The sequence below is a fragment of the Bos indicus x Bos taurus genome, chromosome X (assembly GCF_003369695.1).
Source record: "Bos indicus x Bos taurus breed Angus x Brahman F1 hybrid chromosome X, Bos_hybrid_MaternalHap_v2.0, whole genome shotgun sequence".
Taxonomy (NCBI): Eukaryota; Metazoa; Chordata; class Mammalia; order Artiodactyla; family Bovidae; genus Bos; species Bos indicus x Bos taurus.
In genome coordinates this window covers 58,369,808-58,396,952 of record NC_040105.1, presented here as the reverse complement: position 1 = coordinate 58,396,952, position 27,145 = coordinate 58,369,808, and the positions used below count along the sequence as shown (strand labels likewise).

Sequence of the window (27,145 nt, the reverse complement as noted above, 5' to 3'; positions counted from 1 at the left end):
AGGACAGGGAAGTCTGGTGTGCTGCAGTCCATGAAGTCCCAAAGAATCGAACACGACTGAGCATCTGAACAACAACAAAGCTGAGGTGCATATGAACAGAATGAATTCAGTGAGTCCAGAGGCTTGCACCTTCCCATACATAGAACACTAAATTCCTTAGCTGTGTATCTAGTTTTCCTTACTAACAATAATCTTTGATATTCAAACTGCCTGCCCTCTTCATTGCAAACTTGTATATAGCCTGATTCCCTCTCCCATTTCCTTGGAGCAGTCTCTCAGGGCTACTGAGATGCTGCTTCCTGGGCTCAGAGTCCTTAACATTCCCACCAAATAAAAAACTCTCTACTTTCAGGTTGTGATTAATTTTTTAGTCAACAGTTGGAAGATGGTATTTAAGATGATGGCTTTGGCCATTTCAGAGAGTTAGTTTTCCTGGGTATCTCCCATGTGTATAGGAGGTATACATGTTATTAAACTTTTGTTTTTCTCCTGTCAATCTGCTTCACTGCTGCTGCTGCTGCTAAGTCGCTTCAGTCCTGTCCAACTCTGTGCAACCCCAAAGACGGCAGCCCACCAGCTCCCCCATCCCTGGGATTCTCCAGGTACGAACACTGGAGTGGGTTGCCATTTCCTTCTCCAATGCATGAAAGTGAAAAGTGAAAGTGAAGCCGCTCAGTCATGTCCGACTCTTCACGACCCCATGGACTGCAGCCTACCAGGCTCCTCCATCCACAGGATTTTCTAGGCAAGAGTACTGGAATGGGGTGCCATCACCTTCTCCAGTCAATCTACCTTACATCAGTTTAATTATTAAAGCAGCCAAAGAACCTAGAAGGATCAATTTCTCTCTCCTTTCACTGCTTTTAAGTTATTTTTATTGTCTTTAGTTTTCAAAAGTTTAATTGTGATGTATCTTGACATGAATTTCTTTGGGTTCATCCTGTTGAGGTTCCCACAGCTTCTTGATCTGTAGGTTTGTGTGTGTGTGTGTGTGTGTGTGTGTGTGTGTGTGTGTGTGTTCAGTTGTGTCCAGTTCTTTGCAACCCCATGGACTGTAGCCCACTAGGCTCCTCTGCCATGGGATTTTCCAGGCAAGAATCCTGCAGTGGGTTGCCATTTCCTTTTTTTTTAATATTTTATTTTATTTTTTAACTTTACAATATTGTATTGGTTTTGCCATATATCAACATGCATCTGCCACAGGTATACATGTGTTCCCCATCCTGAACCCTCCTCCCTCCTCCCTCCCCGTACCATCCCTCTGGGTCATCCCAGTGCACCAGCCATTTCCTACTTCAGAGAATCTTCCCAAGTCAGGGATGGAGCTCATGTCTCTTTTGTCTCCTGCATTGGCAGATGGATTCTTACCAACTGCACCACTTGGGTTTCTTTTGCCAAATGTGTGACATTTCATTAATTATTCAAGTACTCATTTGGTCTCAGTGTCTTTCTCTGATCCTCCTGGTATTTCCATGATATGAATACTGGGTCTTTTATTATTGTCTTACAGGTCTATGCTGCTGCTGCTGCTGCTGCTAAGTCACTTCAGTCGTGCCCAACTCTGTGAGACCCCATAGATGGCAGCCCACCAGGCTCCCCTGTTCCTGGGATTCTCCAGGCAAGAACACTGGAGTGGGTTGCCATTTCCTCCTCCAATGCATGGAAGTGAAAAGTGGAAGTGAAGTTGCTCAGTTCGTGTCTGACTCGTAGTTCGTGTCCGACTCATAGAAATCCCATTGACTGCAGCCTACCAGACTTTTCCATCCATGGGATTTTCCAGGCAAGAGTACTGGAGTGGAGTGCCATTGCCTTCTCCGACAGGTCTATGAAGCTCCGTTTAATATTTTCAGATTAGGTAAATTCTTTTGATCTGTCTTCAAGTTTACTGATTCCATCTTCTGTCATCTCTACTCTACTAGTGAGCCCATCCAGTGAGATTTTTATTTCTGTCATTGCATTTTTTGTTTCTGTAATATCCATTTTTCAAAAATGGAAAGGAGTACATCAAGGCTGTGTATTGTCATGCTGCTTATTTAACTTCTATGCAGAGTACATCATGCGAAATGCAGGGCTGGATGAAGCACAAGCTGAAATCAAGATTGCCAGGAGAAATATCAATAACCTCAGATATGCAGATAACACTACCCTTATGGCAGAAAGTGAAGAGGAACTAAAGAACCTTTTGATGAAGGTGAAAGAGGAAGGTAAAAAAGCTGACTTAAAACTCAACATTAAAAAAACGAAGATCATGGCATCTAGTCCCATCACTTCATGGCAAATAGATGGGGAAATAATGGAAACAGAGACAGACTTAATTTTCTTGGGCTCCAAAATCACTGCAGATGGTGACTGCAGCCATGGAATTAAAAGATGCTTGCTCCTTGGAAGAAAAGCTATGACCAATCTAGACAGCATATTAAAAAGCAGAGACATTACTTTGCCAAAAAAGATCTGTATAGTCAAAGCTATGGTTTTTCCAGTAGTCATGTATGAATGTAAGAGTTGAACCAAAAAGAAGGCTGAATGCTGAAGAATTGATGCTTTTGAGCTGTGGTGTTGGAGAAGACTCTTGAGAGTCCCTTGGACTGCAAGGAGATAAAACCAGTCAATCCTAAAGGAAATCAGTCCTGAATGTTCATTAGAAGGACGGATGCTGAAACTGAAGCTCCAATACTTTGGCCACCTGATGCTGATCCATTAGAAAAGACCCTGATGCTGGGAAAGACTAAAGGCAGGAGGAGAAGGGGAAGACAGGATGAGATGGTTGGAAGGCATCACTGACTCGATGGACATGAGTTTGAGCAAGCTCCAGGAGATGGTGAAGGACAGGGAAGCCTAGCTTGCTGCAGTCCATGGGGTCACAAATAGTCAGACACGACTGAGTGACTGTATAACAACAGATATCTATCTGGTTTTTTTTTTAAAAAAACTTTGCTGAGATTCTTCTCATTTTTCATTTGTTCCAATAGAATTTGTAGAGTTTGTAATAATTCTGAGCAGGGCTCTGTGGGACTCCTGGGCACAAAGGCTTTCTGTGTCCCTTGTTAAATGGAATATCTCCTGCCATACCAGTAAACAAGGATGTAACAGCCATCAGCAATTTCAGCTTCCAAATGTGAATGAAAGCTCACAAAGGGAAAACAATACCTGTGATCCAGATGATGCCACCCTTCCCCATGGGGATTGCTGAGGAGTTCCGGAGATTGTGAGAAATCAAAGAAACAGGATGCTGGCTCCAGATAGCTGAAATGAATATGAAAAGAATGACTTCAGTAATCCCAGACTCTTGCCTCTTCCCATATATAGAGGAATTCTAAATTCCTTAACTTGATATAATATCTGGTTTTCCTTACTTAACAATAATCTTTGATATTCAGACTGTCTGCTCCCTTTGTTGCAAACTTGTATATAGCCTGACTCCTTCTCCCACTGCTTCAGAGCAGTCTTTCAGGACTATCTGAGATGCTATTTCCAGGGCTTGAAATCCTAAGATTTTCCCACTGAATAAAACAGTTTGCTTTAAGGTTGTAAACTAATTTTTAAGGCTACACCTCCATTTCTTTGATTACAGGAAACAGCCTTCATTCAGCCTCCATGATCTTCCCTGAGTTCCAATGGGCAGATTCAAGCAGTTGTTAATTAAGGAAGGGAGGGTGTTGCAGGAAGTGAGACCCCTTCTAGGCCCTGAGAGTGGGCTCTCATCTAACACTCAGAAATGAATTGTCTGTGGACACATGTGCTGACAAAGCAGGAGACTTTATTGGGATGGGGCACCGGGGGAGAGAGCAGCAGGCTGAGGGAACCCAGGTGGACTATGCCACATAGCTCGCAGTCTCATGTTTTATGGTAATGGGGTTCATCTTTGGGTTGTCTCTGGCCAAACATTATGACTCAGAGTCCTTCCTGCTGGTGCATTCATCGCTCAACCAAGATGGATTCCAGAGAGAAGGATTCTGGAAGGACATGTAGACTGGTGTCTCCTCTCTCCTTTTGACCTTTTCTAAATTCTTCTGGTTGGTGGTGGCTTGTTAGTTCCCTGTTCCTTACCAGGATCTCCTGTCCTAAAATAACTCATACAAATGGTCACTGTGGTGTCTGGCCAGAGTAGGTGGGTTCAGTCAGTGTTTCCCCAAGAGCAGCGCTGGGGCAAGGTCTTATTTCCTCATCAAGGGATACACACAATATCTTTGAGTTATTTTGCAGATACTGAAACCCCCTCCAGGTGGGAGAAGTTAACAATTAATAATGGTATGCTGCCCACAAGCACGTGACCCCAGACTAGTTGGACCTGAAGGTTGATAATGCTGACTCCTACTTACCTCACCACCAACCCATCAGAAGAAAGTCCACGAGCTGATCACACCCACTTTGAATCCTTACTATAAAACTTCTCATTATCTTCCTCAAGTTGGGACATGTGGGTTTGAGAGGGCATTAGCCCACTGTGTCCCCGTTTGCCTGGCAAAGCAATAAAGATATCCTTTTCTACTTCACCAAAACTCTGTCTCTGAGATTTGGTTCAGCACTGGTGTACAGAGAAGCTGAGCTTTTGGCATCAGTAATTGTTGTTGAAACATTTTTATACTGGCTGCTTTACAATCTTGTCGAATAATTTGAACATCCAAGTCATCTCAGTGTTGGCATCTGTTGATTCTCTTTTCTCATTCAATTTGGTATTGGTTCTTGATGTGACAGATGATTTTCTATTGTATTCCAGGCCTTCATCTATGATGTTAGGAGATGCTGGGTCCTATTGAAATGTTTTATTTTTGCAGTCAGTCACCCTGTTTTGGTTTGCTATGAAAATTTTGGCCTAATTTTGATGCTGTGGTTCCAATATCAATTTAATTTTCTGAGCTTTTGTAGTGTTATTTCCATCTGCTTTGTCTACCTGGCTCCTCTGGGGCTTCCACTTGTCTCTACTGGTGCTGTGTAAGGGTATGTAGGATTTCTACAGGTCAGATCTCTGGGGGTTGCTCAGTGATAGAGGGATGTGATAAGCCCCACTGACCAGTGCCTTCTGACTGCCCAGGTGTCTTGGTGCCAGGAAAGGGAATCTCAGATCTACAAGGTCAAAGTGGCATCCTGGTTCAGGATGCTTGCTGTGGTTAGGTCCGTCTTGCTGTTTCTATGTGCCTGCCCTGGTGCCCTGGGCAGGGGAGAGGTTTTTCAAGTCTGGCTGCCTGGTGGGATTCTTTTTGCCTCATGTCTCCTGTTGGGAGACGGGAATCTCAGATCTCTTGGGCCTTCAAGGTAAAAGAAATTTCCAGGTCTGGTCTCTTGCTGTGGCTGTATCTCTCCTGCAGGTTCCCCCTGCCTTCTCAGGGCCCACTGGGGAAAGGGAGCACTTCTCATGTCCCTTATTATAAGTGGGTTCCAAATCCATCCCCTTGATGGTGTTGGGCTTGTCACATGTTGTCAGAGAGCCACTGGGTACTGTGCCAAGTCATTTCAGTCACCTCCAACTCTTTGTGACCCCGTGGACTATAGCCCTCCAGGCTCCTCTGTCCATGGGATTCTCCAGGCAAGAATACTGGAGTGGGTTGCCATTTCCTTCTCCAGGGGATCTTCCTAACCCAGGGATCGAACCCGTGTCTCCTGTGGTTCCTGCATTGCAGGCAGATTATTTACTGCTGAGCCACTGGAGAAGCCCCCTTTGTCAGAGAGACTTCCATTTAATTCAAGGTACGAATGAGCCTAGTTGAGCTGCCTTCTGTTGCTGGGTTGGACATCAGGAAATGTTGGGTCTGAGTTGCTGTCTTCTGTTGGGTGGGAGGACATGATGCCTGGCAGGTGTGTTGTTCCTTCAGTCCTGGGATCCTAAGTGAGTCCACCTTCCTTATACCATGTTTCATATTTTTGGTATGGATTTCCCTTGTTTTATTTCAAAGCTTAATAGTTGTGTGTAGCAGGAAGGAACAGGGAGAAAAACAGGTTTATGCTATCTTGCCTGAACTGGATCTCCATTTTTTTTTTTTTTTTTACCATCAACATCTTGGTCTGACTTCAAACTCAAGCCTCTATTAGCTCTTCCACCATCAGTGCTACTTTGATCTGCCCTTGAATGTGAGCTTTTGTCAGCAATTCATCATCAGTGCTCATCTTAGTATATCTTCAATCCTAGTCTCTATGAACTCTTCTACCATCCCTGCTCCTCTGGTCTACGACTCAAAACCATGGCTCTTTCAACTTGACCACCATCAAGGGCACATAGCTCAGAATTGTGCCATTCAATATGGCAGACACTAGCCAGATGTAGCTTATTGAGCACTTGAAATGAGGCTGAAAATTGAATTTAAAATTTTATTAATTTTCATTAATTAAAAATGTAAAATTGACACACAAACAGAAGATCCGGTGCTTCAATAAAATGCATTACAACTTTGGATTAAGAGATCTGAAATGATGTCCTGTCTGTACTGGCCACCAATTGAGCTTTGAGATTATAGTCATTCCTTTCTGTGGCAAACCTTTCAAATATCTAGCTGCCATTTGAAAGAAAAACTGTTCTAAATGTAACATTGTACATTTTGGTAATATTAGACATTTCTTCTGTTAGAAGATAGATACTCAATTCAGTTATTAGAAAACTTTTAAAGTATGTTTGGAACAACCTGTGAATATTAACCTAAATTATCATCTATAAATTTTATTTTATTTTTATTTATTTTTGGCCACACAGTGCAGCATGTGGGATCTTAGTTCCCCAACCAGGGACTGAACCTGAGCCTCCTGCAGTGGAAGCAGAGGGTCATAATAACTGGACTGTGGGAAAAGTCCTCTACAGTAAATTTTATGAAGTCTATTATATTTAGATTTCATAAGTATTTCTGATGAAAATTTAGCATTCAAATCGAGATGTGTTGTAAAGTACACATCTGATTTCACAGGCTTACTACAACAAAAAGAATGCCAAATATCTCATTAATAATTTCAAAGATTGATTATAGGTTGAAATGATAATATTTTGGACATGTAATTTAAATAAACTATATTATTAAAGTTATTTCATTTGTTTCTTTTCCTTTGTCACCTGTCTGCAACCCCTCATGCTAAGTTTCCTCCTCCTCTTCCTGTGTTGGAAATTGAGGCTGCTGCTCTTTGTCAAAGTGATTTAGATTCTCCAGGGGCTTCCCTGGTAGCTCAGATGGTAAAGAATCTGTCTGCAACGTGGGAGACCTGGGTTCAATCCCTGGGAAAATCCCCTGGAGGAGGGCATGGCAACCCACCCCAGTATTCTTGCCTGGAGAATCCCCATGGTCAGAGGAGCCTGTCAAGCTAAAATCCATGGGGTTGCAAAGAGTTGGACATGACTGAGTGACTACCACAGCACAGCACAGGCAAGACTGAGAGGCTTATTCTTTCTGATACAATTTGGAACAAAGCTATTTCTGCATAGTAACAGGGATGTTAGCACTGGCTTGGGCAGGGAGACTGAAGTCTGCCTCCCACACAGAGCCATTGGCTAGCTGCACCGCCTGCCCAAAGCAACCTCAGGCCTTGTTTCCACTTCCACCCACTTCCACTTCCCACACACAGCTGTGTTACCTATCTGCACACCCTCAGGCTATGCATTGCCCTCTCCCTGCATTGGACAATGCTGCTGCTGCTGCTGCTGTATCGCTTCAGTCGTGTCCGACTCTGTGCGACCCCATAGATGGCAGCCAACCAGGCTTCCCGTCCCTGGGATTCTCCAGGCAAGAACACTGGAGTGGGTTGCCATTTCCTTCTCCAATGCATGAAAGTGAAAAGTGAAAGTGAAGTCGCTCAGTCGTGTCCGACTCTAGCGGCCCCATGAACTGCAGCCCACCAGGCTCCTCCGTCCATGAGGACCTCCCTGATTTACAGACCAGGAAGCCTCATACGCTTGTGGAGGCCAGAGCCCCATTCTTACTCATCCATTGGCTGACTGTCTTTTGTCCACAGCCTCTCAGGTGCCACTTTGGCCGCCTCCTTTCACATGGCAATAGGGGTTATTACTTGGCAATAGTTTACTGTAGGCTATAGAAGCTAAAGCCCAATGTCTGCAGTCATTGGCTAACTATTTGTCTGTAGCAACTCAGGCTAGACCCTGCCTCTCTCACTCTGCACATAGCAACAGGGGCTTCTCCCTGGTAACAGGCTGGTGTTTCATCCTATTGGTCACTAGAAACCAGATCCCAGCTGTTATACACAGCCATTGGCCAGCTGTACTATCTATCTGCAACCCCTTGGTCTAGACAACAGAGCTCAAATTACTGGCTTGCATTAACTCTTCCACCACCACTGTTCATAAGGTGGTGGTGGTGGTTTAGTTGCTAAACTGTGTCTGACTCTTGTGATCCCATGGACTGTAGCCTGCTAGGCTCCTCTGTCCATGGGATTTCCCAGGCAAGAATACTGGAATGGGTTGCCATTTTCTTCTTCAGGGAATCTTGCCAACCCAGGAATTGAACCCAGGTCATTGCAGGCAGATTCTTTATCAACTGAGCTGTGAGGGAAGTCACTCATATGGTAGCACCTTGAATTTGGTCATTTGTTTACTAACCAACCATCAATGACTCTCTTGTCAAAAGCCAAAATCCAGGCCACAGTTAACATTTCTACTACCTTTCAGCCAATTTTCAACCCTTTCAGTATTGCTCTAGTCTGACTGGTAATCTAGAGCTCTGATAATTCTTCTACCATCAATTCCTTCCTAGTATCATTTAACATGCAGCCTTCAATGAACTATTCTTACATCAAAGTCTCTCTGATCTGGAGCTGGAACCCAGGCCTGGCAATTTTTCCACCATCAATGCATACTAAGAGTGATCTCAAACTCAACTTCTGTGAACCCTTCCAACATTAATGACCTTGATAAAGTCCATCTGATAAAGACCACAAGAGTCACATCCATAGTTGGACAGAACTTTTTTTTTTTGACAGTGCCCCCATGGCTTATGGGATTTCAGTTCCCCAACCATGAGTTGAACCTGGGGGCCATGGCAGTGAAAGCCCAGAACTCCCCAGAAATAGGGTTTAACTTGCTGTAACAAGGGAGACCACACATCACAGGAACTGTGCAGGATCTCACTTAGAGTGGCCAACTTGTTTCAGTTTTCCCAGGACTTTCCTAATTTTAGCACTGAAATTCCCTTGTTTCAATAAACCTGTCTGTCCTACACACACAGGGATGGTTGATTACCCTAGTCCCACCAAACAAAGGAAGAAATAGGATTACTACAGGATGTTGGGGAAAAGTGGAGTTTAGTTAAAATTTAAATGAAGCATGGGACTTCACCGGTGGTCCAGTGGTAAAGAATCCCCTTTCCAATGAAGGGGATGTGGGTTTGATCCCTGGTCAGGCAACTAAGATCCCAAATGCTGCAGAGCAGCTGAGCTTGTGTGCCACAGGTACTGAGCCCACACACTGCAACCACTGAAGCCCAAGTGCCCTAGAGATGGTGCTCTGCAACAAGAGAAGCCACCACAGTGAGAAGCCCAAGCACGGCAACTAGAGAGTAGCCCCTACTCTCTGCAACTGGAGAAAGCCCATGTGCAGCGAGGAAGACCCAGCACAGCCAAAATAAATAAATAAAAGAAAAAAAAAAAGATATAACACTTCAGATGCCCCTTATTTGAATCTCTGAACCTGGGTTGCAAATCAATCCTGCTTTTCTGTGTCCAAGTAGCTTGGATCCTCCAGGCAAGAGTGGGAGGTTTTAATCTTACTGACATAATTTCAATTAATAAAGTTCTGATGTTAGAGAACAAGTTTTCTTAGTAGGGCTGGGACTAGGCTCAGGCAAAAGAGACACTCACTTCAAAGTGTTGCAGGAAGAGGGACCCCTTCCAGGGCCCAAAACTGGGCTCTTCTCTAACACTGGGAAATGAATTGTCTGAGGAGACACATGTGCTGACAAAGCAAGAGATTTTATTGGGAAACGGCACCCGGGTGGAGAACAGTAGGGTAAGGGAATCCAGGAGAACAGCTCTGCCACATGGCTTGCAGTCTTATGGTTTTATGGTGATGGGATTAGTTTCCGGGTTGTCCTTAGCCAATCATTCTGACTCAGAGTCCTTCCTGGTGGTGCACGCCCTTGTTCAGCCAAGATGGATGCCAGCGAGAAGGATTCTGGGAGGTGGTTGGACAGGTGGTGTCTCCTTTTGACATTTCCCAAACTCTTCTGGTTGGTGGAGGCTTATTAGTTCCCTGTTCCTTACCAGGACCTCCTGCTGTAAAACAACTCATGTGAATAGTTACTATGGTGCCTGGCCAGGGTGGGCAATTTCAATCAGTGTACTTCCCGTAACAAAAGTACATAAGTTAAAGGGGAACCCAAAACTCAGTAATCAAAACAACATTTTAGTGCAATATTTTCAAAAGTCAAAATATAAGAACATTGATTAAATCATTACTTGTTAGGGAAATTAAAATGGAGGTAGTCTTGTTCAGGTGTCAGAATCAGGGGAGCAGGCCTCTGATCGAATCCTGACCCTGCCTGGACTTCATGCCTGCCTGCAAGCACACCAATTGTTACCAGCAAGTCAAGTGGCACTTTAGATAAGAAAGGGAGTAGGTCTTGGAATTTCTTAAGCTGCTGGGGACCTTGCTAGTCTCCTGAGGTCTAACTAATCTTATGACTCACAAGGTGAAACAAACAGCATTATAAAAGTTAAAAAAAAAAAACAGAGCTACATTTTTGCCAGCAAATGGATGATATCAGTCTGTGGCCTGGGATTATATGGAGGAGCCTCCAAAGCTGCAGTGTGAAGTCTTATTCATGGAGTGGACTCTCTGCCCAGGACCATTTCTCAGTTGGGACTCCAGATTGCTGTCATTTGGGACTTTCTAGCACTGGTCAAGTCTGGATGTATGTGTCAGCCCAATTTGGCCATGTAGATGCTGTTGCTTTTCTCTGTTGTTTCTATTTCTTTCGATGCTTCTAACAGCTATATATTGAAATTAAATAAATACTCTTTTATCAAAAATTAAAATTGTTTATGTGTGTATAACAAGTGGTTTCTTTTGTTAATGAATCCTTCATACCCAAAAGGAAAATAAAACTTCCAGTAAAGCAGTAATAGAGAACATGAATCCAGATCACATAGGTGTTGGTAGAGTTAAGAAAGGCTCAGCTTTGACATCAGTTCAGAGAGGCACTGATGGAAGTAAACAGGGTCTAGGATTTGAGATGTTGACCAGAAATCACAACAATAATAAGTTTTGGAAATTTATGTAGAGGTGTGTGTGTTACAGCAACGTTCTCACATTTGCCATTCTGTCTCCATCCGTTTCATAACTACTCCAGATTATTCAGCTGAGGCCCAGAGAGAAGAAATGAATGTCCTTAGGGTACTCAGCAATCCATACCCACACTTAGTCAGGGTCTACCTGCTGGGTTTGAAACACCTTCAGCAGAGAAAAGAGCTCTTTACCTCTTGTCAGAGTAGGTTCCCTGCAGGAGGGTATACTAGGACTGGGTTTTAAAGAATGTGCATAGGAACTAAGAGGTGAAGAACACCCAGAATTCTCTTCTGTCCCAAGAGACAGCAGCAGCTCCTGAATTTCCATATAACAGAGGCTGAGGCTAACCTGGTTGATAGCAGATGTTGAGGGCGCATCTTAGAGATTCATTTTCACTGAAAGTGTGCTTATAACTTTTCTAAATGTCTTTCTATTGATAATTTTCTGAAAAACATTAATTATCTATATCAAAGACTAGTAATATTATTCCTAGCTACAATCATTTTTGTGGGGTAATGAAAATTGAGGGGATCAGACACTTCTTAGTATCAATTCCACAGTACGTTAAAAGGAGCCTGTACCACCTTGACTCCTCCTCTCTCTTCTACAGTGGTATCGCCCAGGAGGGGACCTCACTTCCCCCCCTCGTACCAGTGGTATCCTCAAGGAGGAGACTGTACCACCCTGACTCCTTCTCTCATCCAGTGATATCTCCCAAGAGGAAACTGTGATCCTGCCTTTCTTCCCCCTTCTTAGTGGTACCTCCCTTGAAGATCTGGACACATCTCCCCTTCCCCTGTGATGTGGTTTGGAACCTCTGCTTCTGTAAATTTTGCACAGACCCATAGAACCCAGTTCCAAGTTTCTACGCATGAGCGACGCCCCTCGCTGTCGCCTTCTATGGAACAGCCCACTGTACGGAAAAGACGCTAAGATGACTGCCCTCATAGTGGAACACCTCGGCGCAGCCATGTTCCTCGCCCGTCACCGCTGCTCATGGTTCAAGTCTCTGCAGGTCTCTAACTGCACATTGTTCAGAGTGAGTGGACCACAGTCTCAGAGCTCTTGTGTGATTGTGTGCAAAATTAACAGCCCCAGAAGGGGCAGTGGCAGAGGTGAGGACAGGAAACGGAAGTGGCCCTCAGACTGTTTTAAGTCTTGTTGGCGCGCAGTGAGGTGATGGCTTTGTTGGCTCTGGGTAGTTGCAGACTGTCAGTTTGTGGGGTCAGTTGGTGGGGAATTAAAGAGTCTGATGAATGAGAATCTATCAGGTTATAAGAGCAGATAGTTTTTTTTCTGTTTAATGGAGGCTTCTTAGGTAGTCAGGTTTTAGATTCCTTGCTGCATCTGTTGTCAAGTCCTAATAGTGTATGTGTGTTTAGATGGTTTCCTTAGTCTCCCCAAAGATTTGCTGGTTTTATTAGCATTTCCCAAGAACCACCTTTTGGTATTGTTGATCCTCCCTGATGTACCTCTGTTTTCAGTTTCCGTAAATCCTTCTAGTTGTACTATTTTCTCTTTTATCTAACTTCTTAAATTGGTTGTTAATTTATTAATGTCCAACCTTTCTTTGTTAAAAAACATTTAAAAGCATGAATTTTCCTTTTAAGAATCTCTTTAGCTGCATTCTGCAAAGTGTTCTAGACACCATCTTATTATTATTGAGCTTTTGTTTAATTTTTCTTTTTCATTTATTCTTTGCTATAATGCTTTTGGGAGGGTTGACATTGTAATTGAATCTTTTCTTCCATTTTAATTAATTCTTTTTGTTTGTGTGACTATATCAATTTTTTAATTTAAAAATTTTTAGATATAGCTCTTGTTCATTTTTACATACTTTTATATTTTCTTGTTATTATTACTAATTTTTTTTCTGTTTTCTTGTGATTACTGTTGTTAAACAGGAAAAAACTATCTGCTCTTATAACTTTATCTTGTATCCAGTCCTGTATCAAATTACCCTATGAATTCTGGTAGTGTCTGGTAGGTTTTCTATGTATAAAATCATATCACTGACAAAGAAAGCTATATTTTCATTTCTTTGCAATATTTATTCTGATTATTTAATCTTTCATGTGCACTAGAGTCAGGAAAATTTTGAATTGTATTGGCTATCCTTATCTTTTTATGAATTTTAATGGCAGCTGCTTCATCATTTTACTTTTTAGCATAGTATTTCAGAGCTATATTTTTGTAAATAATTTTTGTGATATTTAAGTGATTTAACTTCTTCCCTAATTTTGAGTTTTTATTAGTAATGACTGCTGACTTGTGTCAAATGCCTTTTTCTTGGTGTAAGTTAAAAGCAGTGTGTTTCCTCCCCCTCTAATTTGTTGATTTAATAAATATTATTAATGTTGAACCATCTTCTAGAAAGAACAGGCTGAGAACTTCCCTGTAGAATATTTTTTATTTATTTTATTTTATTTTTTTACTTTACAATATTGTATTGGTTTTGCCATACATCAACATGAATCCACCATGGGTGTACACGTGTTCCCCATCCTGAACCCCCTTCCCACTTCCCTCCACATACCATCCCTCTGGGTCATCCCAGTGCACCAGCCCCAAGCTTCCTGTATCCAGCATCAAACCTGGACCGGCGATTCGTTTCTTATATGATATTATACATGTTTTAATGCCATTCTCCCAAATCATCCTCCCCCTTCCCTCTCCCACAGAGTCCAAAAGACTGTTCTATACATCTGTGTCTCTTTTGCTGTCTTGCATACAGGGTTGTCGTTACCATCTTTCTAAATTCCATATATATGCATTAGTATACTGCATTGGTGTTTTTCTTTCTGGCTTACTTCACTCTGTATAATAGGCTCCAGTTTCATCCACCTCATTAGAACTGATTCAAATGTATTCTTTTTAATGGCTGAGTAATACTCCATTGTGTATATGTACCACAGCTTTCTTATCCATTCATCTGCTGATGGACATCTAGGTTGCTTCCATGTCCTGGCTATTATAAACAGTGCTGCGATGAACATTGGGGTACACATGTCTCTTTCAGTTCTGGTTTCCTCAGTGTGTATGCCCAGCAGTGGGATTGCTGTGTCATAAGGCAGTTCTATTTCCAGTTTTTTAAGGAATCTCCACACTGTTCTCCATAGTGGCTGTACTAGTTTGCATTCCCACCAACAGTGTAAGAAGGTTCCCTTTTCTCCACATCCTCTCCTTTTTTAAAATTTATTTTTATTTATTTGGCTGCTTCAGGTTTTAGTTGTGGCACACAGGATCTTTGTTGTGTCACATGGGCATGGGTGCCAGCTCAGTACTTGCAGTGTGTGGGCTTAGTTGCTCCAGGGAATGTTGGATCTTAGTTCCCTGACCAGGGATCAAACCTGTGTCCTCTGCATTGGCAGGCAGATTCTTAAACACTGGACCACCAGGGAAGTCCCCTTGTAAAAGAATTTAAGAGAGATTTTTCACCCAGAATGGTAAAGAAATTAAAGTGGGCAAAAAAGATCCCTTTCATTTAGATTACCAAGTTTCCAGGTTTTCTGCTTCCACAGTCACTGACCAGGACCCCATGGACAAGTCCTTCCCCTGCCTATCCCATGGGACTTCAGCACCATTCACTTGCCTCAGGTCTACCTTCTCCCCAAACCCAGATCTGCCTTGAACCTGGAATTGAGGGATAGGCTTGTCGGGTAAAATGTGAAGCACCCCTTTGAGCTCATTAATTTGACTCCAAATATCATGATTATTTCCATAATCTGCTCAGAGATTATTATTAATTATTTCCATAATAATGCTCAGAGAGGGAATTGCTGAACTTTGTGGGGTGAATGTGGAATGACACTGATGACATGGATACTGTCCTTTTAGGATTTGTTGGTATCTCTGTGGAGCTGTTGAGCTTTCCTCTTAATGGAGGCTGCGGGATCTTCCATTTATTTTGACTGCAGCCCATATACACACACCTCTCCAGCTTTGGAAGGTGGACTTGTATCCAGAGTCAACATGCCAGCTAACAGGAAATCACCCCAGAGGTTTCCTGCTCTGGTTCCAGGACAACCTGGTGGATCATTTGAGGTAAGTAAGAGGCACCTACTTTTCCCATTTTTCTCTTTTTTTAATTTTTTAGACAAAATTTTTTTACTTTAGACAGATTTTAATTTTGAGATAATTGTAGAAAAGGCAGAGGAACCAGAGATCAAATTGCCAACATCTGCTGGATCATTGAAAAAGCAAGAGAGTTCCAGAAAAACATCTGCTTCTGCTTTATTGACTATGCCAAAGCCTTTGACTGTGTGGATCACAATAAACTGTGGGAAATTCTTAAAGAGATGGGACTACCAGATCACCTGACTTGCCTCCTGAGAAATCTGTCTGCAGGTCAAGAAGCAACAGTTAGAACTGGACATGGAACAACAGACTGGTTCCAAATCAGGAAAGGAGTACGTTAAGGCTGTATATTGTCACCCTACTTATTTAACATCTATGCAAAGTACATCATGAGAAATGCTGGAGTGGATGAAGCACAAGCTGGAATCAAGATTGCCTGGAGAAATATCAATAATCTCAGATATGCAGATGATACCACACTTATGGCAGAAAGCAAAGAAGAACTAAAGAGCCTCTTGATGAAAGTGAGGAGAGTGAAAATGTTGGCTTAAAATTCAACATTCAGAAAACTAAGATCATGGCATCTGGTCCCATCACTTTGTGGCAAATAGATGGGGAAACAATGGAAACAGTGACAGACTTCACTTTTTTGGGCTCCAAAATCACTGCAGATGGTGACTGCAGCCATGAAATTAAAAGACGCTTGCTCCTTGGAAGAAAAATTATGACCAACCTAGACAGCATATTAAAAAGCAGAGACATTGCTTTATGAACAAAGGTCCATATAATCAAAACTATGTTTTTTCTGGTAGTCATGTATGGATGTGAGAGTTGGACCATAAAGTAAGCTGAGCACCGAGGAACTGATGCTTTTGAATTGTGGTGTTGGAGAAGACTCTTGAAAGTCCCTTGGACTGCATGGAGATTAAGCCAGTCAATCCTAAAGGAAATCAGTCCTGAATATTCATTGGAAGGACTGATGCTGAAGCTGAAACTCCAATACTTTGGCCACCTGATGCGAAGAGCTGACTCATTTGAAAAGACCCTGATGCTGGGAAAGATTGAAGGCGGGAGGGAGAAGGGGACAACAGAGGATGAGATGGTTGGATGGCATCACTGACCCAATGGACATGAGTTTGAGTAAGCTCCAGGAGTTGGTGATGGTCAGAGAAGCCTGGTGTGCTGCAGTCCTTGGGGTCGCAAAGAGCTGGACAGGACTGAGCGACTGAACTGAACTGAACTGTAGATTCAATTTACCCAGTTTCCCCCATCATAACATCTTGTAAAATCTTGGTACAATATCACAACTAGGATATTGACATAGAACATTTCCATCATGTTGCCCCTTAATAGCCATGCCCACTTCCCTTCTCCTGCTCTCCCTCCTTAACCCTTGGCAACCCATAATCTGTGCTCCAGTTCTATAGTTTTGTTATTTCAAGTGTTATATAAATAGAATCATACAGTATGTAACCTTTTGGGACTGGCTGTTTTTTTATTCAGCATAATTCTCTGGAGATTCATCCAGATTGTTGCATATATGAACAGCTTGTTCCTTTTTTATTGCTGAATAACATTCAATGGTATGGATTTATTGCAGTTTGCTTAACCAGTCAATAGTTGAAGGATATCTTGGTTGTTTCCAGTTTTTGGCTGTTACAAATAAGGATGCTATGATTGTGTAAGGTTTTTGTATCGAATGAATGAACGTGAGTGCCATTGCTGGATTATATGCTAAAAGCGTTAAAACAATTAAGTGACCTAATTTTTACTACAGTTTTAGATTTACAGAATAATTGAGATGATAGCATTAGTGTGGTACATTTGTTAAATAAACCAGTATTGATATGTTATTATTCAACAGTTTACAGTACGGGTCACTCTTTGTGTTGCATATTCTATGGGTTTTGATAAATGCACAATGACATGTTTCCATCATTACAGTTCATACAGGACAGTTTCATCTGTGCTTAGCTATTCATCTTTCCTCTCCCTCTGCCTGAAACTCTGGTAATCACTGATTTTTTTTACTGTCTCTATAGTTTTGCCATTTCTAAAATGTCATGTATTTGGAATCGTATTGTCTGTGGCCTTTTCAGATTGGCTTCTTTCACTTAGCAATTTGCATTTAAAGTTCCTCCATTTTTTTTTTATCACTGAATAATATTCCATTGGAGGGCTGTACCACAATTTGCTTACCCATTCACCTATTGAAGGACATCTTGGTTGTTCCCAGTTTTGGATGATTATGAATAAAGCTGCTACAAACATGTATGTACAGAAGTTTTCAGTTCATTTGGGTAAATAACTCGGAGTGCAATTGTAGGTCATATGATAAGACTTTGTAAGAAGCTGCCAAACTGTCTTCAAAGGTTTTCACCATTTTCATTTTCACCAGTAACAAATGAACATTTTTATTTCACATCTTTGCCAGCTTTTGGTATTACCAGTTTTTTGGATTTTAACCATTCTAATAAATGTGTAGTGGTAACTCATTGTTTTAATTTGAAATTCCCTAATGAAAAATGATGTTGAACATGGTTTTACATGCTTATTTCCCATCTATATATCTTCTTTGGTCAAGTGTCTATTCACATCTTTTGCGTATTTTTAATGGGATTGTATGTTTTCTTATTGTTGATTTTAAGAGTGCTTTGTATTGATATATTTTAAATACAAGCCCTTTATCAGATATGTGTTTTGCAAATATTTGCTCCTGTTCTGGGCATGTCTCTTTATTCTCTAAACAGTGCCTTTCAAAGAGCAGAATTTTTTAATTTTAGTAAAGTCCAATTTGTCAGTTTTTCTTTCATGTAACATACATTTGGTGTTATATTTTAAAACATTGCCAAACCCAAAGTCACTTAGACATTCTAGACTTGCTCCTGTTATTTGCAGTTTTCTTTCTTTCATTCTTTTTGGCTGTACCATGCAGTTTACAAGATCTCATTTCCTTGACCAGGAATGAACCTGGGCCACAGCAATGACAACCTGGAATCCTAACTGTTAGGCCACCAGGGAAGTCCCTATTTTGCAGAAGTTTTATATTTTTGCATTTTGCATATAGGTCTAAGATCCATTTAGAGTTCATTTTTGTGAAAGTTGTAAGGACTTGGTCTGGATTTGTGTGTGTGTGTGTGTGTGTGTGGATATTGAAGTGTTTGAATGCCATCTATTGAAAAGGCTATCCTTTCCCCATTGAATTGCCTTTGTTTCTTTGTCAAAGATCAGCAGTCTATTTTTGTGTGGGTCTATTTCCTTGCTCTCTGTTCCATTGATAAATTTGTCTATTTTTACCAATACCACACTTTTACTTATTTATTTTTAAATTGAGGTATATGTGACTTACAATATTATATTAGTTTCAGATATACAACATAATGATTTGATATTTGTATGTACTGTTAAATGATCACCATAATTCTAGTTGACATCCATCACCATACAGCTTTCAAATATGCAATACAACAATATTATTGTCTGTAGTCACCATGCTGTACATTACATCCCCATGACTTATTTATTTTTAGCTGAAAATTTGTGCCTTTTGACTCCCTTCATGCATATTACCCCCTCCTCTCACCTCTGGCAACCACCAACCTGTTCTCTAAATCTATGAGCTTGGTTGTTGTTTTGTTTTTTTGGTTTTAGATTCCACATATAAGTGAGATCATACACTATTTATCATTCTCTGTCCTATTTATTTCACTTAGCATAATGCCCTCAGGGCCCATCCAAGTTGTTGCAAGCAGCAGGATGTCCGTCTTGCTCATGGCTGAATAATATTTCATTATGTATGTGTATATATCTGTATCTAGCTCATGTTTTCTTTATCCATTCATCTTTTGGGTGGACACTTAGGTTGCTTCCATATCTTGCCTATTGTAAATAATGCTGCAGTGAACATGGGAGTACAGGTATTTTTCAAGTGAGTATTTTCATTTTTTTCAGATAAATACCCAGTTATGGAATTGCTGGATCATATGATTGTTCCATTTTTAATTTTTTGAAGTATCTCCATACTGTTTCACATACTGACTGCACCAATTTGCATTCTCACCAACGGTGCACAAGGGTTCTCTTTTCTCTGTGTCCTCACCAATGCTTGTCATTTGTTGTCCTTTTGATAATTTTTGGCATCCTAAGAGGTGTGAGGTGATAGCTCACTGTGGTTTTGATTTGCATTTCATTGACGATCAGTGATGTTGAGCATTTTTTCATGTACCTATTGGCCATCTGTATGACTTCTTTGGAAAAATGTCTATTCAGATCCTTTGTCCCTTTTTAAATTGTATTGTTTGTTTTTTTGCTATTGAGTTATATGAGTTCTTTATATATTTTGGATATTAACCCCTTATCAGATATGCGATTTGCAAATGTTTTTTCCCCATTCAGTAGGTTGCCTTTTCATTTTGTTGATGGTTTCCTTTGCTGTGCAGAAGAATTTCAGTTTGATGTAGTCCCACTTGTTTATTTTTGTTTTTATTACCTTTGCTTTTGGAGTCAGATCCAAAAAAGTCATTGCCAGGACTGATGTCAGGGAGTTTACTGCCCATACATTCTAGGAGTTTTTATGGTTTCAGGTCTTACATTCAACTCTTTAATCCATTTCAAGTTAATTTTTTGTATGGTGTAAGATAGTGCTCTAAAGTTTCATTTTTTTGCATGTGGCTGTCCAGTTTTCCTAACACTATTTTTTGGAGATATTGTTCTTTTCCCATTACATATTCTTGGGTTCTTTGTCATAAATTAATTCACCATGTATGTATGGGCTTATTTCTGGGCTCTCTATTCCATTCTGTTGTTGTTTGTGTCTGTTTTTATACCAGTACCATACTGTTTTTTTTATTCACTAAATTTATTTATTTAATTTTTATTTTTAATTGAAGTGCAGTTGATTTACAATATTGTGTTAGTTTCAGGTGTACAGCACAGTGATTCAGTTATATATATGTGCATGTGTGTATGTGTGTATAAATATATATAATTTTTTTTCAGATTCTTTTCCCTTATAGGTTATTTCAAAATACTGAGTATAGTTCCCTGTGTTATACAGTAGGTCCTTATTGGTTATCTGTTTTAATCCTAAACTCCTAATTTATCCCTTCCCCTCTTTCCTCTTTGGTACCCATAAGTTTGTTTTCTATGTCTGTGAGTCTGTTTCTGTTTTGTAAATAAGGTCAGTTGTATCTTTTTTTTTTTTTGCCATGCCACAAGGCTTGGAAGATCTCAGGTCCCCAACCAGGGATTGATCCCAGGCCATGGCAGTGAAAGTGCTGAGTCTTAACCACTAGGCCACCAGGGAACTCCCTGTATCTTTTTTTTTTTTTTTAGATTCCACATATAAGTGATATCATAGGATATTTGTCTTTGGCTTACTTCACTTAGTATGATAACCTCTAGGTCCATCCATATTGTTTCAAATGACATTATCTCATTCTTTTTCATGGCTGTGTAATATTCTGTTGTATATATACCACATCTTATTTATCCATCTGTCAGTGGATATTTAGTTTGCTTTCATGTCTTGGCTATTGTAAGTAGTGCTTCAGTGAACATTGGGGTGCATGTATCTTTTTGAATTATAGTTTTCTTCCATACTGTTTTGATTATTGTAGCTTTGTAATATACAGTTGACCCTTGAACAACACAGGTTTGAATTGTGTGGGTCCACTTAAAAGTGGATTATTTTCAACAGTAAATACTACAGTACTACACAATCTACAATTAGTTGAATCTCTGGAAACAGAGAAACTGGGGGTCAGGAGGAACCAAGTTTACAGTGGACCAACTGTAAATTCTACATGGATTTTCAACTGCACAGTGCATTGATACTCCAGTCCCTCATTGTTCAAGAGTTTGAAATTGGATAGTGTGATGCCTCCAGTGTTGTTCTTTTTCAAGATTGCCAGTGTGTTGCAGTACTTAGGTCTTGCTTTTTTGGTTTTGTTAGATTTATAATTAAGCATTTTATACTTATGAGTAATTATCAATGGTTTCATATTTTTTTGCCTTGGAGCCCACATTTTCATTGTTAACATATGAAAATACACTTGGTTTTTGTGTGGTTTTCTATGCTTCCTATGACCTTGTCATCTGAAAATAGGAAAAGTTTAATTTCTTCCTTTTTATTATGTATGCCTTTTAATTTCTTGCCTTGTTGCACTGGTTAGAACTTCTAGCACTATATTAAATAAGTCGTGAGAATGGACATTCTTGTCTTGTTTTTGGTCTTCAGTCTTTTACCATGAAGTATTGGGTTGGTCAAAAAGTTTATTATGGAAAAACCCAAACGAACTTTTTGGCCAACCCAGTATAATGTTACCTGTAGTTTTGTTTTAGATGCTCTTTATCAAATTGAGGTGGTTTCTCTGTATTTCTGTTTCTATTCTGGTTTTTGCAGGAATGAATGTTGTATTTCTTCAAGTGTTTTTTCTATATTGATTGATATGATCATGTGATTTTTAAAATCCTGTTAAGGGGGGGTGGGGAGGGAGATGGGAGGGAGGTTCAAGAGGGAGAGGACATATGTATACCTATGGCTGATTCATGTTGATATTTGGTAGAAACTAACACAATTCTGTAAAGCAATTATCTTTCAATTAAAAAATAAAAAGAATATCAAACTTAATAATATATATATATCTTTAATTTAAAAAATCATGTTAATATGGTGGATTGCATGCATGGATTGGTTTTTGAATATTGAACCTGTCTTGCATCCCTGGAGTAAACCCTAGTTGGTCACAGTGTATAATTCCTTTAATATATTAATGAATTATTTTTGCTAATATTTTGTCAAGAATGTTTGCCTCTATATTCATGAGTGCTATTGTTATGTAGTTTTGTTTTTTGTACTATATTTATCTGATTTTGTAATCAGGGAATGTGTTAGTTTCATGTGGCTGCTGCAACAAATTACCACAAACTTAGTGGCTTAAAACAGTATAAATTTATCCTCTCATAGTTTTTGAAGGCCAGAAATCCAAAATAAGCATTACTGGGCCCAAATCAAGGTGTTGCCAGGGCTTACTTCCTGCAGAGGCTCTGGGAGATCTGTTCCCTGCCTCTTCCGGCTTTTGCGGGCTGCAACTGTCCCTTGGCTTGTGGCTTCATCCCTTCAGTTTTCCTCAAATCTCTCTCTACTGTCTTCACATCACTGCTTTCTGTGTGCATCAGATCTTCTTTGGCCTCCCTCTCCTAAAGGATATTTGTTACATTTAGAAGCCACATGGATAATCCAAGATACCCTCCTTATCTGAAGATTCTTAATCACATCTGCAAAGACCTTTATATTTTTGCCATATAAGGTGATATTGATGGCTTCCAAGGATTAGGATGTGGATATCTTTTGGGGGCCTCTTTTTACCTATCCAAGGAAAATACTAGCTTCATAGAATGAGTATGAAAGAGTTATTTCCTCTTTTGTTTCCTGCAAGAGATTATGTAGTTGTGTTAATTTTTGTTAAAAGTTTGGTAAAATTCTCCAGAGAAACCGTTTGGCCAGAGATACCTTTTCTGGGGGTTGAGTTTCATTTTTTATTTTTTAAAATTTTTATTGGAGTATAATTGCTTTAAAATGTTGTGTTAGTTTCTGCTGTACAGCAAAGTAAATCAGTTATAAAATACATATCATAGACCTACTATTTTTAGATTCTTTGGTGAGCTTTAAATTATGGATAAATTTTCCTTAATAGTTATAGGGCTACTCAACAAATTATCTGTTTCATATTGGATGACTTGTGTTTATTTGTGTTGTTGTTTTTTATGAATTGCTTCATTTCATCTAAGTTATAAGTGCAGAATTATTCATTGTTGTTGTTTCGTCACTAAGTCGTGTCTGACTGTTGCAACCCCATGGACCATAGCCTGCCAGGCTCCTCTGTCCATGAGGTTTCCCAGGCAAGAATACTGGAGTGGGTTGCCATTGCCTTCTCCAGGGGACCTTGCCAGATCAGGGGTCAAACCATGTCTCCTGCATTGCAGGAGAAAGCCTGAGCATAAATTATCCTCTGATTGGATAATTAACTCATCTGACCCAGAGTCAAATTACTCAGTGGTATACCACTCACTTTTTATGGGCTTAAGCATTTTTGACCAAAATACTTCTAAACAAAACATGATATCTGAGCACACAGGGATACTCGGTACATAAAATACTACATAAGAAAGCTGATGGAAGGTAGTTGTGTCAGACCTTTAGATTCTTTTTTTTTTTAAAGTTGAAGTATAGGACTTCCTTGGAGGTGCAGAGGATAAGAATTTGCCTGCAAGTGCAGAGGACATAGGTTTGATCCCTGGTCTGGGAAGATTCCACATGCTGCGGAGCAACTAGGTCCATGTTTCAAAACTACTGAGCTCGTTCCCTAGAGCCCACAAGGTGCAACTACAGAGCCTGTGTGCTGCAGCTACTGAAGTCAACGTGCCTAGGGCCCGTGCTCTGCAACAAGAGAAGCCACCACAACGAGAAGCCCACATACCACAACGAAGAGTAGCCCCTGCTCACCGCAATGAGAGAAAACCCGCACAAAGCACAGTCAAAAATAAATAAATAAAAATTTAAAATCTATTGTCATAAATAGATAAGTAAAAATTGAAGTTGATTTACAATATTGTGTTAGTTCCTGATGTATAGCAAAGTGATTCAGTTTCATGTATATGTTTTATATATATATACTTTTTCATTACAAGATTGCATTATTATAGGATATTGAATATAGTTTCCTTTGCTATACAGTAGGACCTTGTTTATCTATTTTACATATAAGACCTTTAGATTCTTTAGGCTTCTAACAGTTGGTTGCTATATGCAAGGGCTTCACAACCTGTTCCTTATTTTATCTGTTGACTTTTCTGAATTAGACAGTTTTAACCCACATCCACTAAACAGTATTAAAGACACTTTAAAATAAAGATTAGTCGGAAAACATAAAGTAATCCTACATCCCAGTAGAATTTCAGATGAATTAAATTGTAAGAGAAATGCAATACTTATTGCACATATTGTACTAGTCTTGCACCGTCAAGGGAAGTCCATCCATGCACATGGAATTTGCATTCCAAGTGTTTTCATCTTGACCGTCATCGAGTCCTTAATCTATCTCCCTTCCTTTTTGAAGTCTTCTGCCTGCTTTTCTGACACTCCTTTCTGGCTGGTTCTGTTTTTCTCTGAGTTGCTAGATGGTACACAGTTTGAGGGTTCTGATGATGTTATCAAAGAAGTCTGAGCAGGAGGAGCATTACTGAATAAGAAATTGCTAATAAATGTTGAGATGACAAAGTATGGATAAAGTACTGTCTCTAGCAGTGTGCAAATGTCTCCACTGGGAGAGTGCATCATAAATGTAGTTGATATTTTTGACTGTGCAGCAAACAGCCATGCTTTTTCTCCAGGAGCATCCAGAGGGAACTGACTTATAAAGAAAGAAACGAAGAACCATCAGAAGACAGAATTGAGTTATTGCAGCAGTGTTTCTTTTTCTAATATAAGTTTTCCATTTTGAATTCCACTTTTGCCTGTTGTCAGCAGCATTCTGTTCAGGATGCCCAAAGACATCAAGACAGCTACTGCTTTTTGTGATTCAGACATAGTTTACTTTTTTTCAGGCCCTTATACAAATATGGCCTTCTTTGGGGTCATTTGATAGAGAGGAACTAGCAGTGTTTGCACATGTGGAACATGCATCCTGCATAACCCAAGTGACCTGCTCCGGTGCTGCATTTCTTAGTAGCAGGGGTTGGCAATAGCAGTTTATTTTTTGTTGCCTGTGGAATGTCATGTGTGGCTCTTACCCAGGGTAGTCCTAAGAATTTCACCATTCAAGTGGGCCCTTAGATTTTTGTTGGATTTATCAACTAACCTCTGCTGATTGTATGTGTCACTATTGCATTTAAGTCAATCTTAGCTTGATCTTCAGTTTCTAATATCATCATGTTATCATCAGTGTAGTATATTATTAAATATACTTGGGACTTGCATCAAGTCCAAATCCCTTCTAACTAAATTATTTTCTAATATAAATTTGTTTATTTTAATTGGAGGCTAATTACTTTACAATATTGTACTGGTTTTGCCATACATCAAAATGAATCTGCCATGGGTGTACACGTGTTCCCCATCCTGAACCCCCCTCCCACCTCCCTCCCCATACCATCCCTCTGGGTCATCCCAGTGCACCAGACCCGAGCATCCTGTATCGTGCATCGAACCTGGACTGGCGATTCATTTCACATACGATAATATACATGTTTCAATGCCATTCTCCCAAATCATCCCACCCTCTCCCTCTCCCACAGAGTCCGAAAGACTGTTCTATACATCTGTGTCTCTTTTGCTGTCTTGCATACAGGGTTATCATTACCATCTTTCTAAATTCCATATATATGCATTAGTATACTGTATTGGTGTTTTTTCCTTCTGGCTTACTTCACTCTGTATAATAGGCTCCAGTTTCATCCACCTCACTAGAACTGATTCAAATGTATTCTTTTTAATGGCTGAGTAATACTCCATTGTGTATATGTACCACAGCTTTCTTATCCATTCATCTGCTGATGGACATCTAGGTTGCTTCCATGTCCTGGCTATTATAAACAGTGCTGCGATGAACATTGGGGTACATGTGTCTCTTTCAATTCTGGTTTCCTCGGTGTGTATGCCCAGCAGTGGGATTGCTGGGTCATAAGGCAGTTCTATTTCCAGTTTTTTAAGGAATCTCCACACTGTTCTCCATAATGGCTGTACTAGTTTGCATTCCCACCAACAGTGTAGGAAGGTTCCCATTTCTCCACACCCTCTCCAGCATTTATTGCTTGTAGACTTTTTGATAGCAGCTGTTCTGACTGGCGTGAGATGGTACCTCATTGTGGTTTTGATTTGCATTTCTCTGATAATGAGTGATGTTGAGCATCTTTTCATGCATTTGTTAGCCATCTGTATGTCTTCTTTGGAGAAATGTCTGTTTAGTTCTTTGGCCCATTTTTTGATTGGGTCATTTATTTTTCTGGAATTGAGCTGCAGGAGTTGCTTGTATATTTTTGAGATTAGTTCTTTGTCAGTTGCTTCATTTGCTATTATTTTCTCCCATTCTGAAGGCTGTCTTTCACCTTGCTTACAGTTTCCTTTGTTGTGCAGAAGCTATTAATTTTAATTAGGTCCCATTTGTTTATTTTTGCTTTTATTTCTAATATTCTGGGAGGTGGGTCATAGAGGATCCTGCTGTGATTTATGTCGGGGAGTGTTTTGCCTGTGTTCTCCTCTAGGAGTTTTATAGTTTCTGGTCTTACATTTAGATCTTTAATCCATTTTGAGTTTATTTTGGTGTATGGTGTTAGAAAGTGTTCTAGTTTCATTCTTTTACAAGTGGTTGACCAGTTTTCCCAGCACCAGTTGTTAAAGAGGTTGTCTTTTCTCCATTGTATATTCCCTTCTAACTAAATTATGACAGTTGAATTATTAAGCTGGTGAATTCAAATAACATTTTGGCAGTATGGACCTTCTTGCATGAAAACAAACTGCAGTTGACTCTTTTCCTATGTTGAGATAAAGGAAAAAAACATTTGTAGGATCAGTCACTGAGAACCAGTTTCCTTTAGCTTCTGTGTTTTTCCACTCTGAAACCAAATTAAGAACTACTGATGCTATGGTGATACTAATTAATTAGTGATGGTCTGCTGTTAGTCTCCCTGAGCCATCCACCTTTTTCATATGCCACCCAGGAACACACAATAACAACTACATTTGCTATTTTAGTTACTCCAATTACTAAGGGATGACTGAGTCTTAAACTAAAATAAATGCAAATATAGAGATATACACAGGTGAAAAGGGAGGGTTCTGAGCGCACATGGTAAAATAAA

At 40.1% G+C, this 27,145-nt stretch overlaps 1 protein-coding gene across 1 annotated transcript in view; it reads left to right on the top strand.

The window, feature by feature from the left end:
- The first annotated feature begins 11,887 nt into the window (after positions 1-11,887).
- ZNF157 (zinc finger protein 157) overlaps positions 11,888-27,145 on the top strand; it is a 35,094-nt gene continuing 19,836 nt past the window's right edge. The window contains exons 1-2 of the mRNA XM_027534573.1: positions 11,888-12,248; positions 15,047-15,253. Of these exons, the coding sequence (XP_027390374.1) occupies positions 15,089-15,253 (165 nt within the window). The 5' untranslated portion in view covers positions 11,888-12,248; positions 15,047-15,088. The remainder of the gene's footprint in view (positions 12,249-15,046; positions 15,254-27,145) is intronic.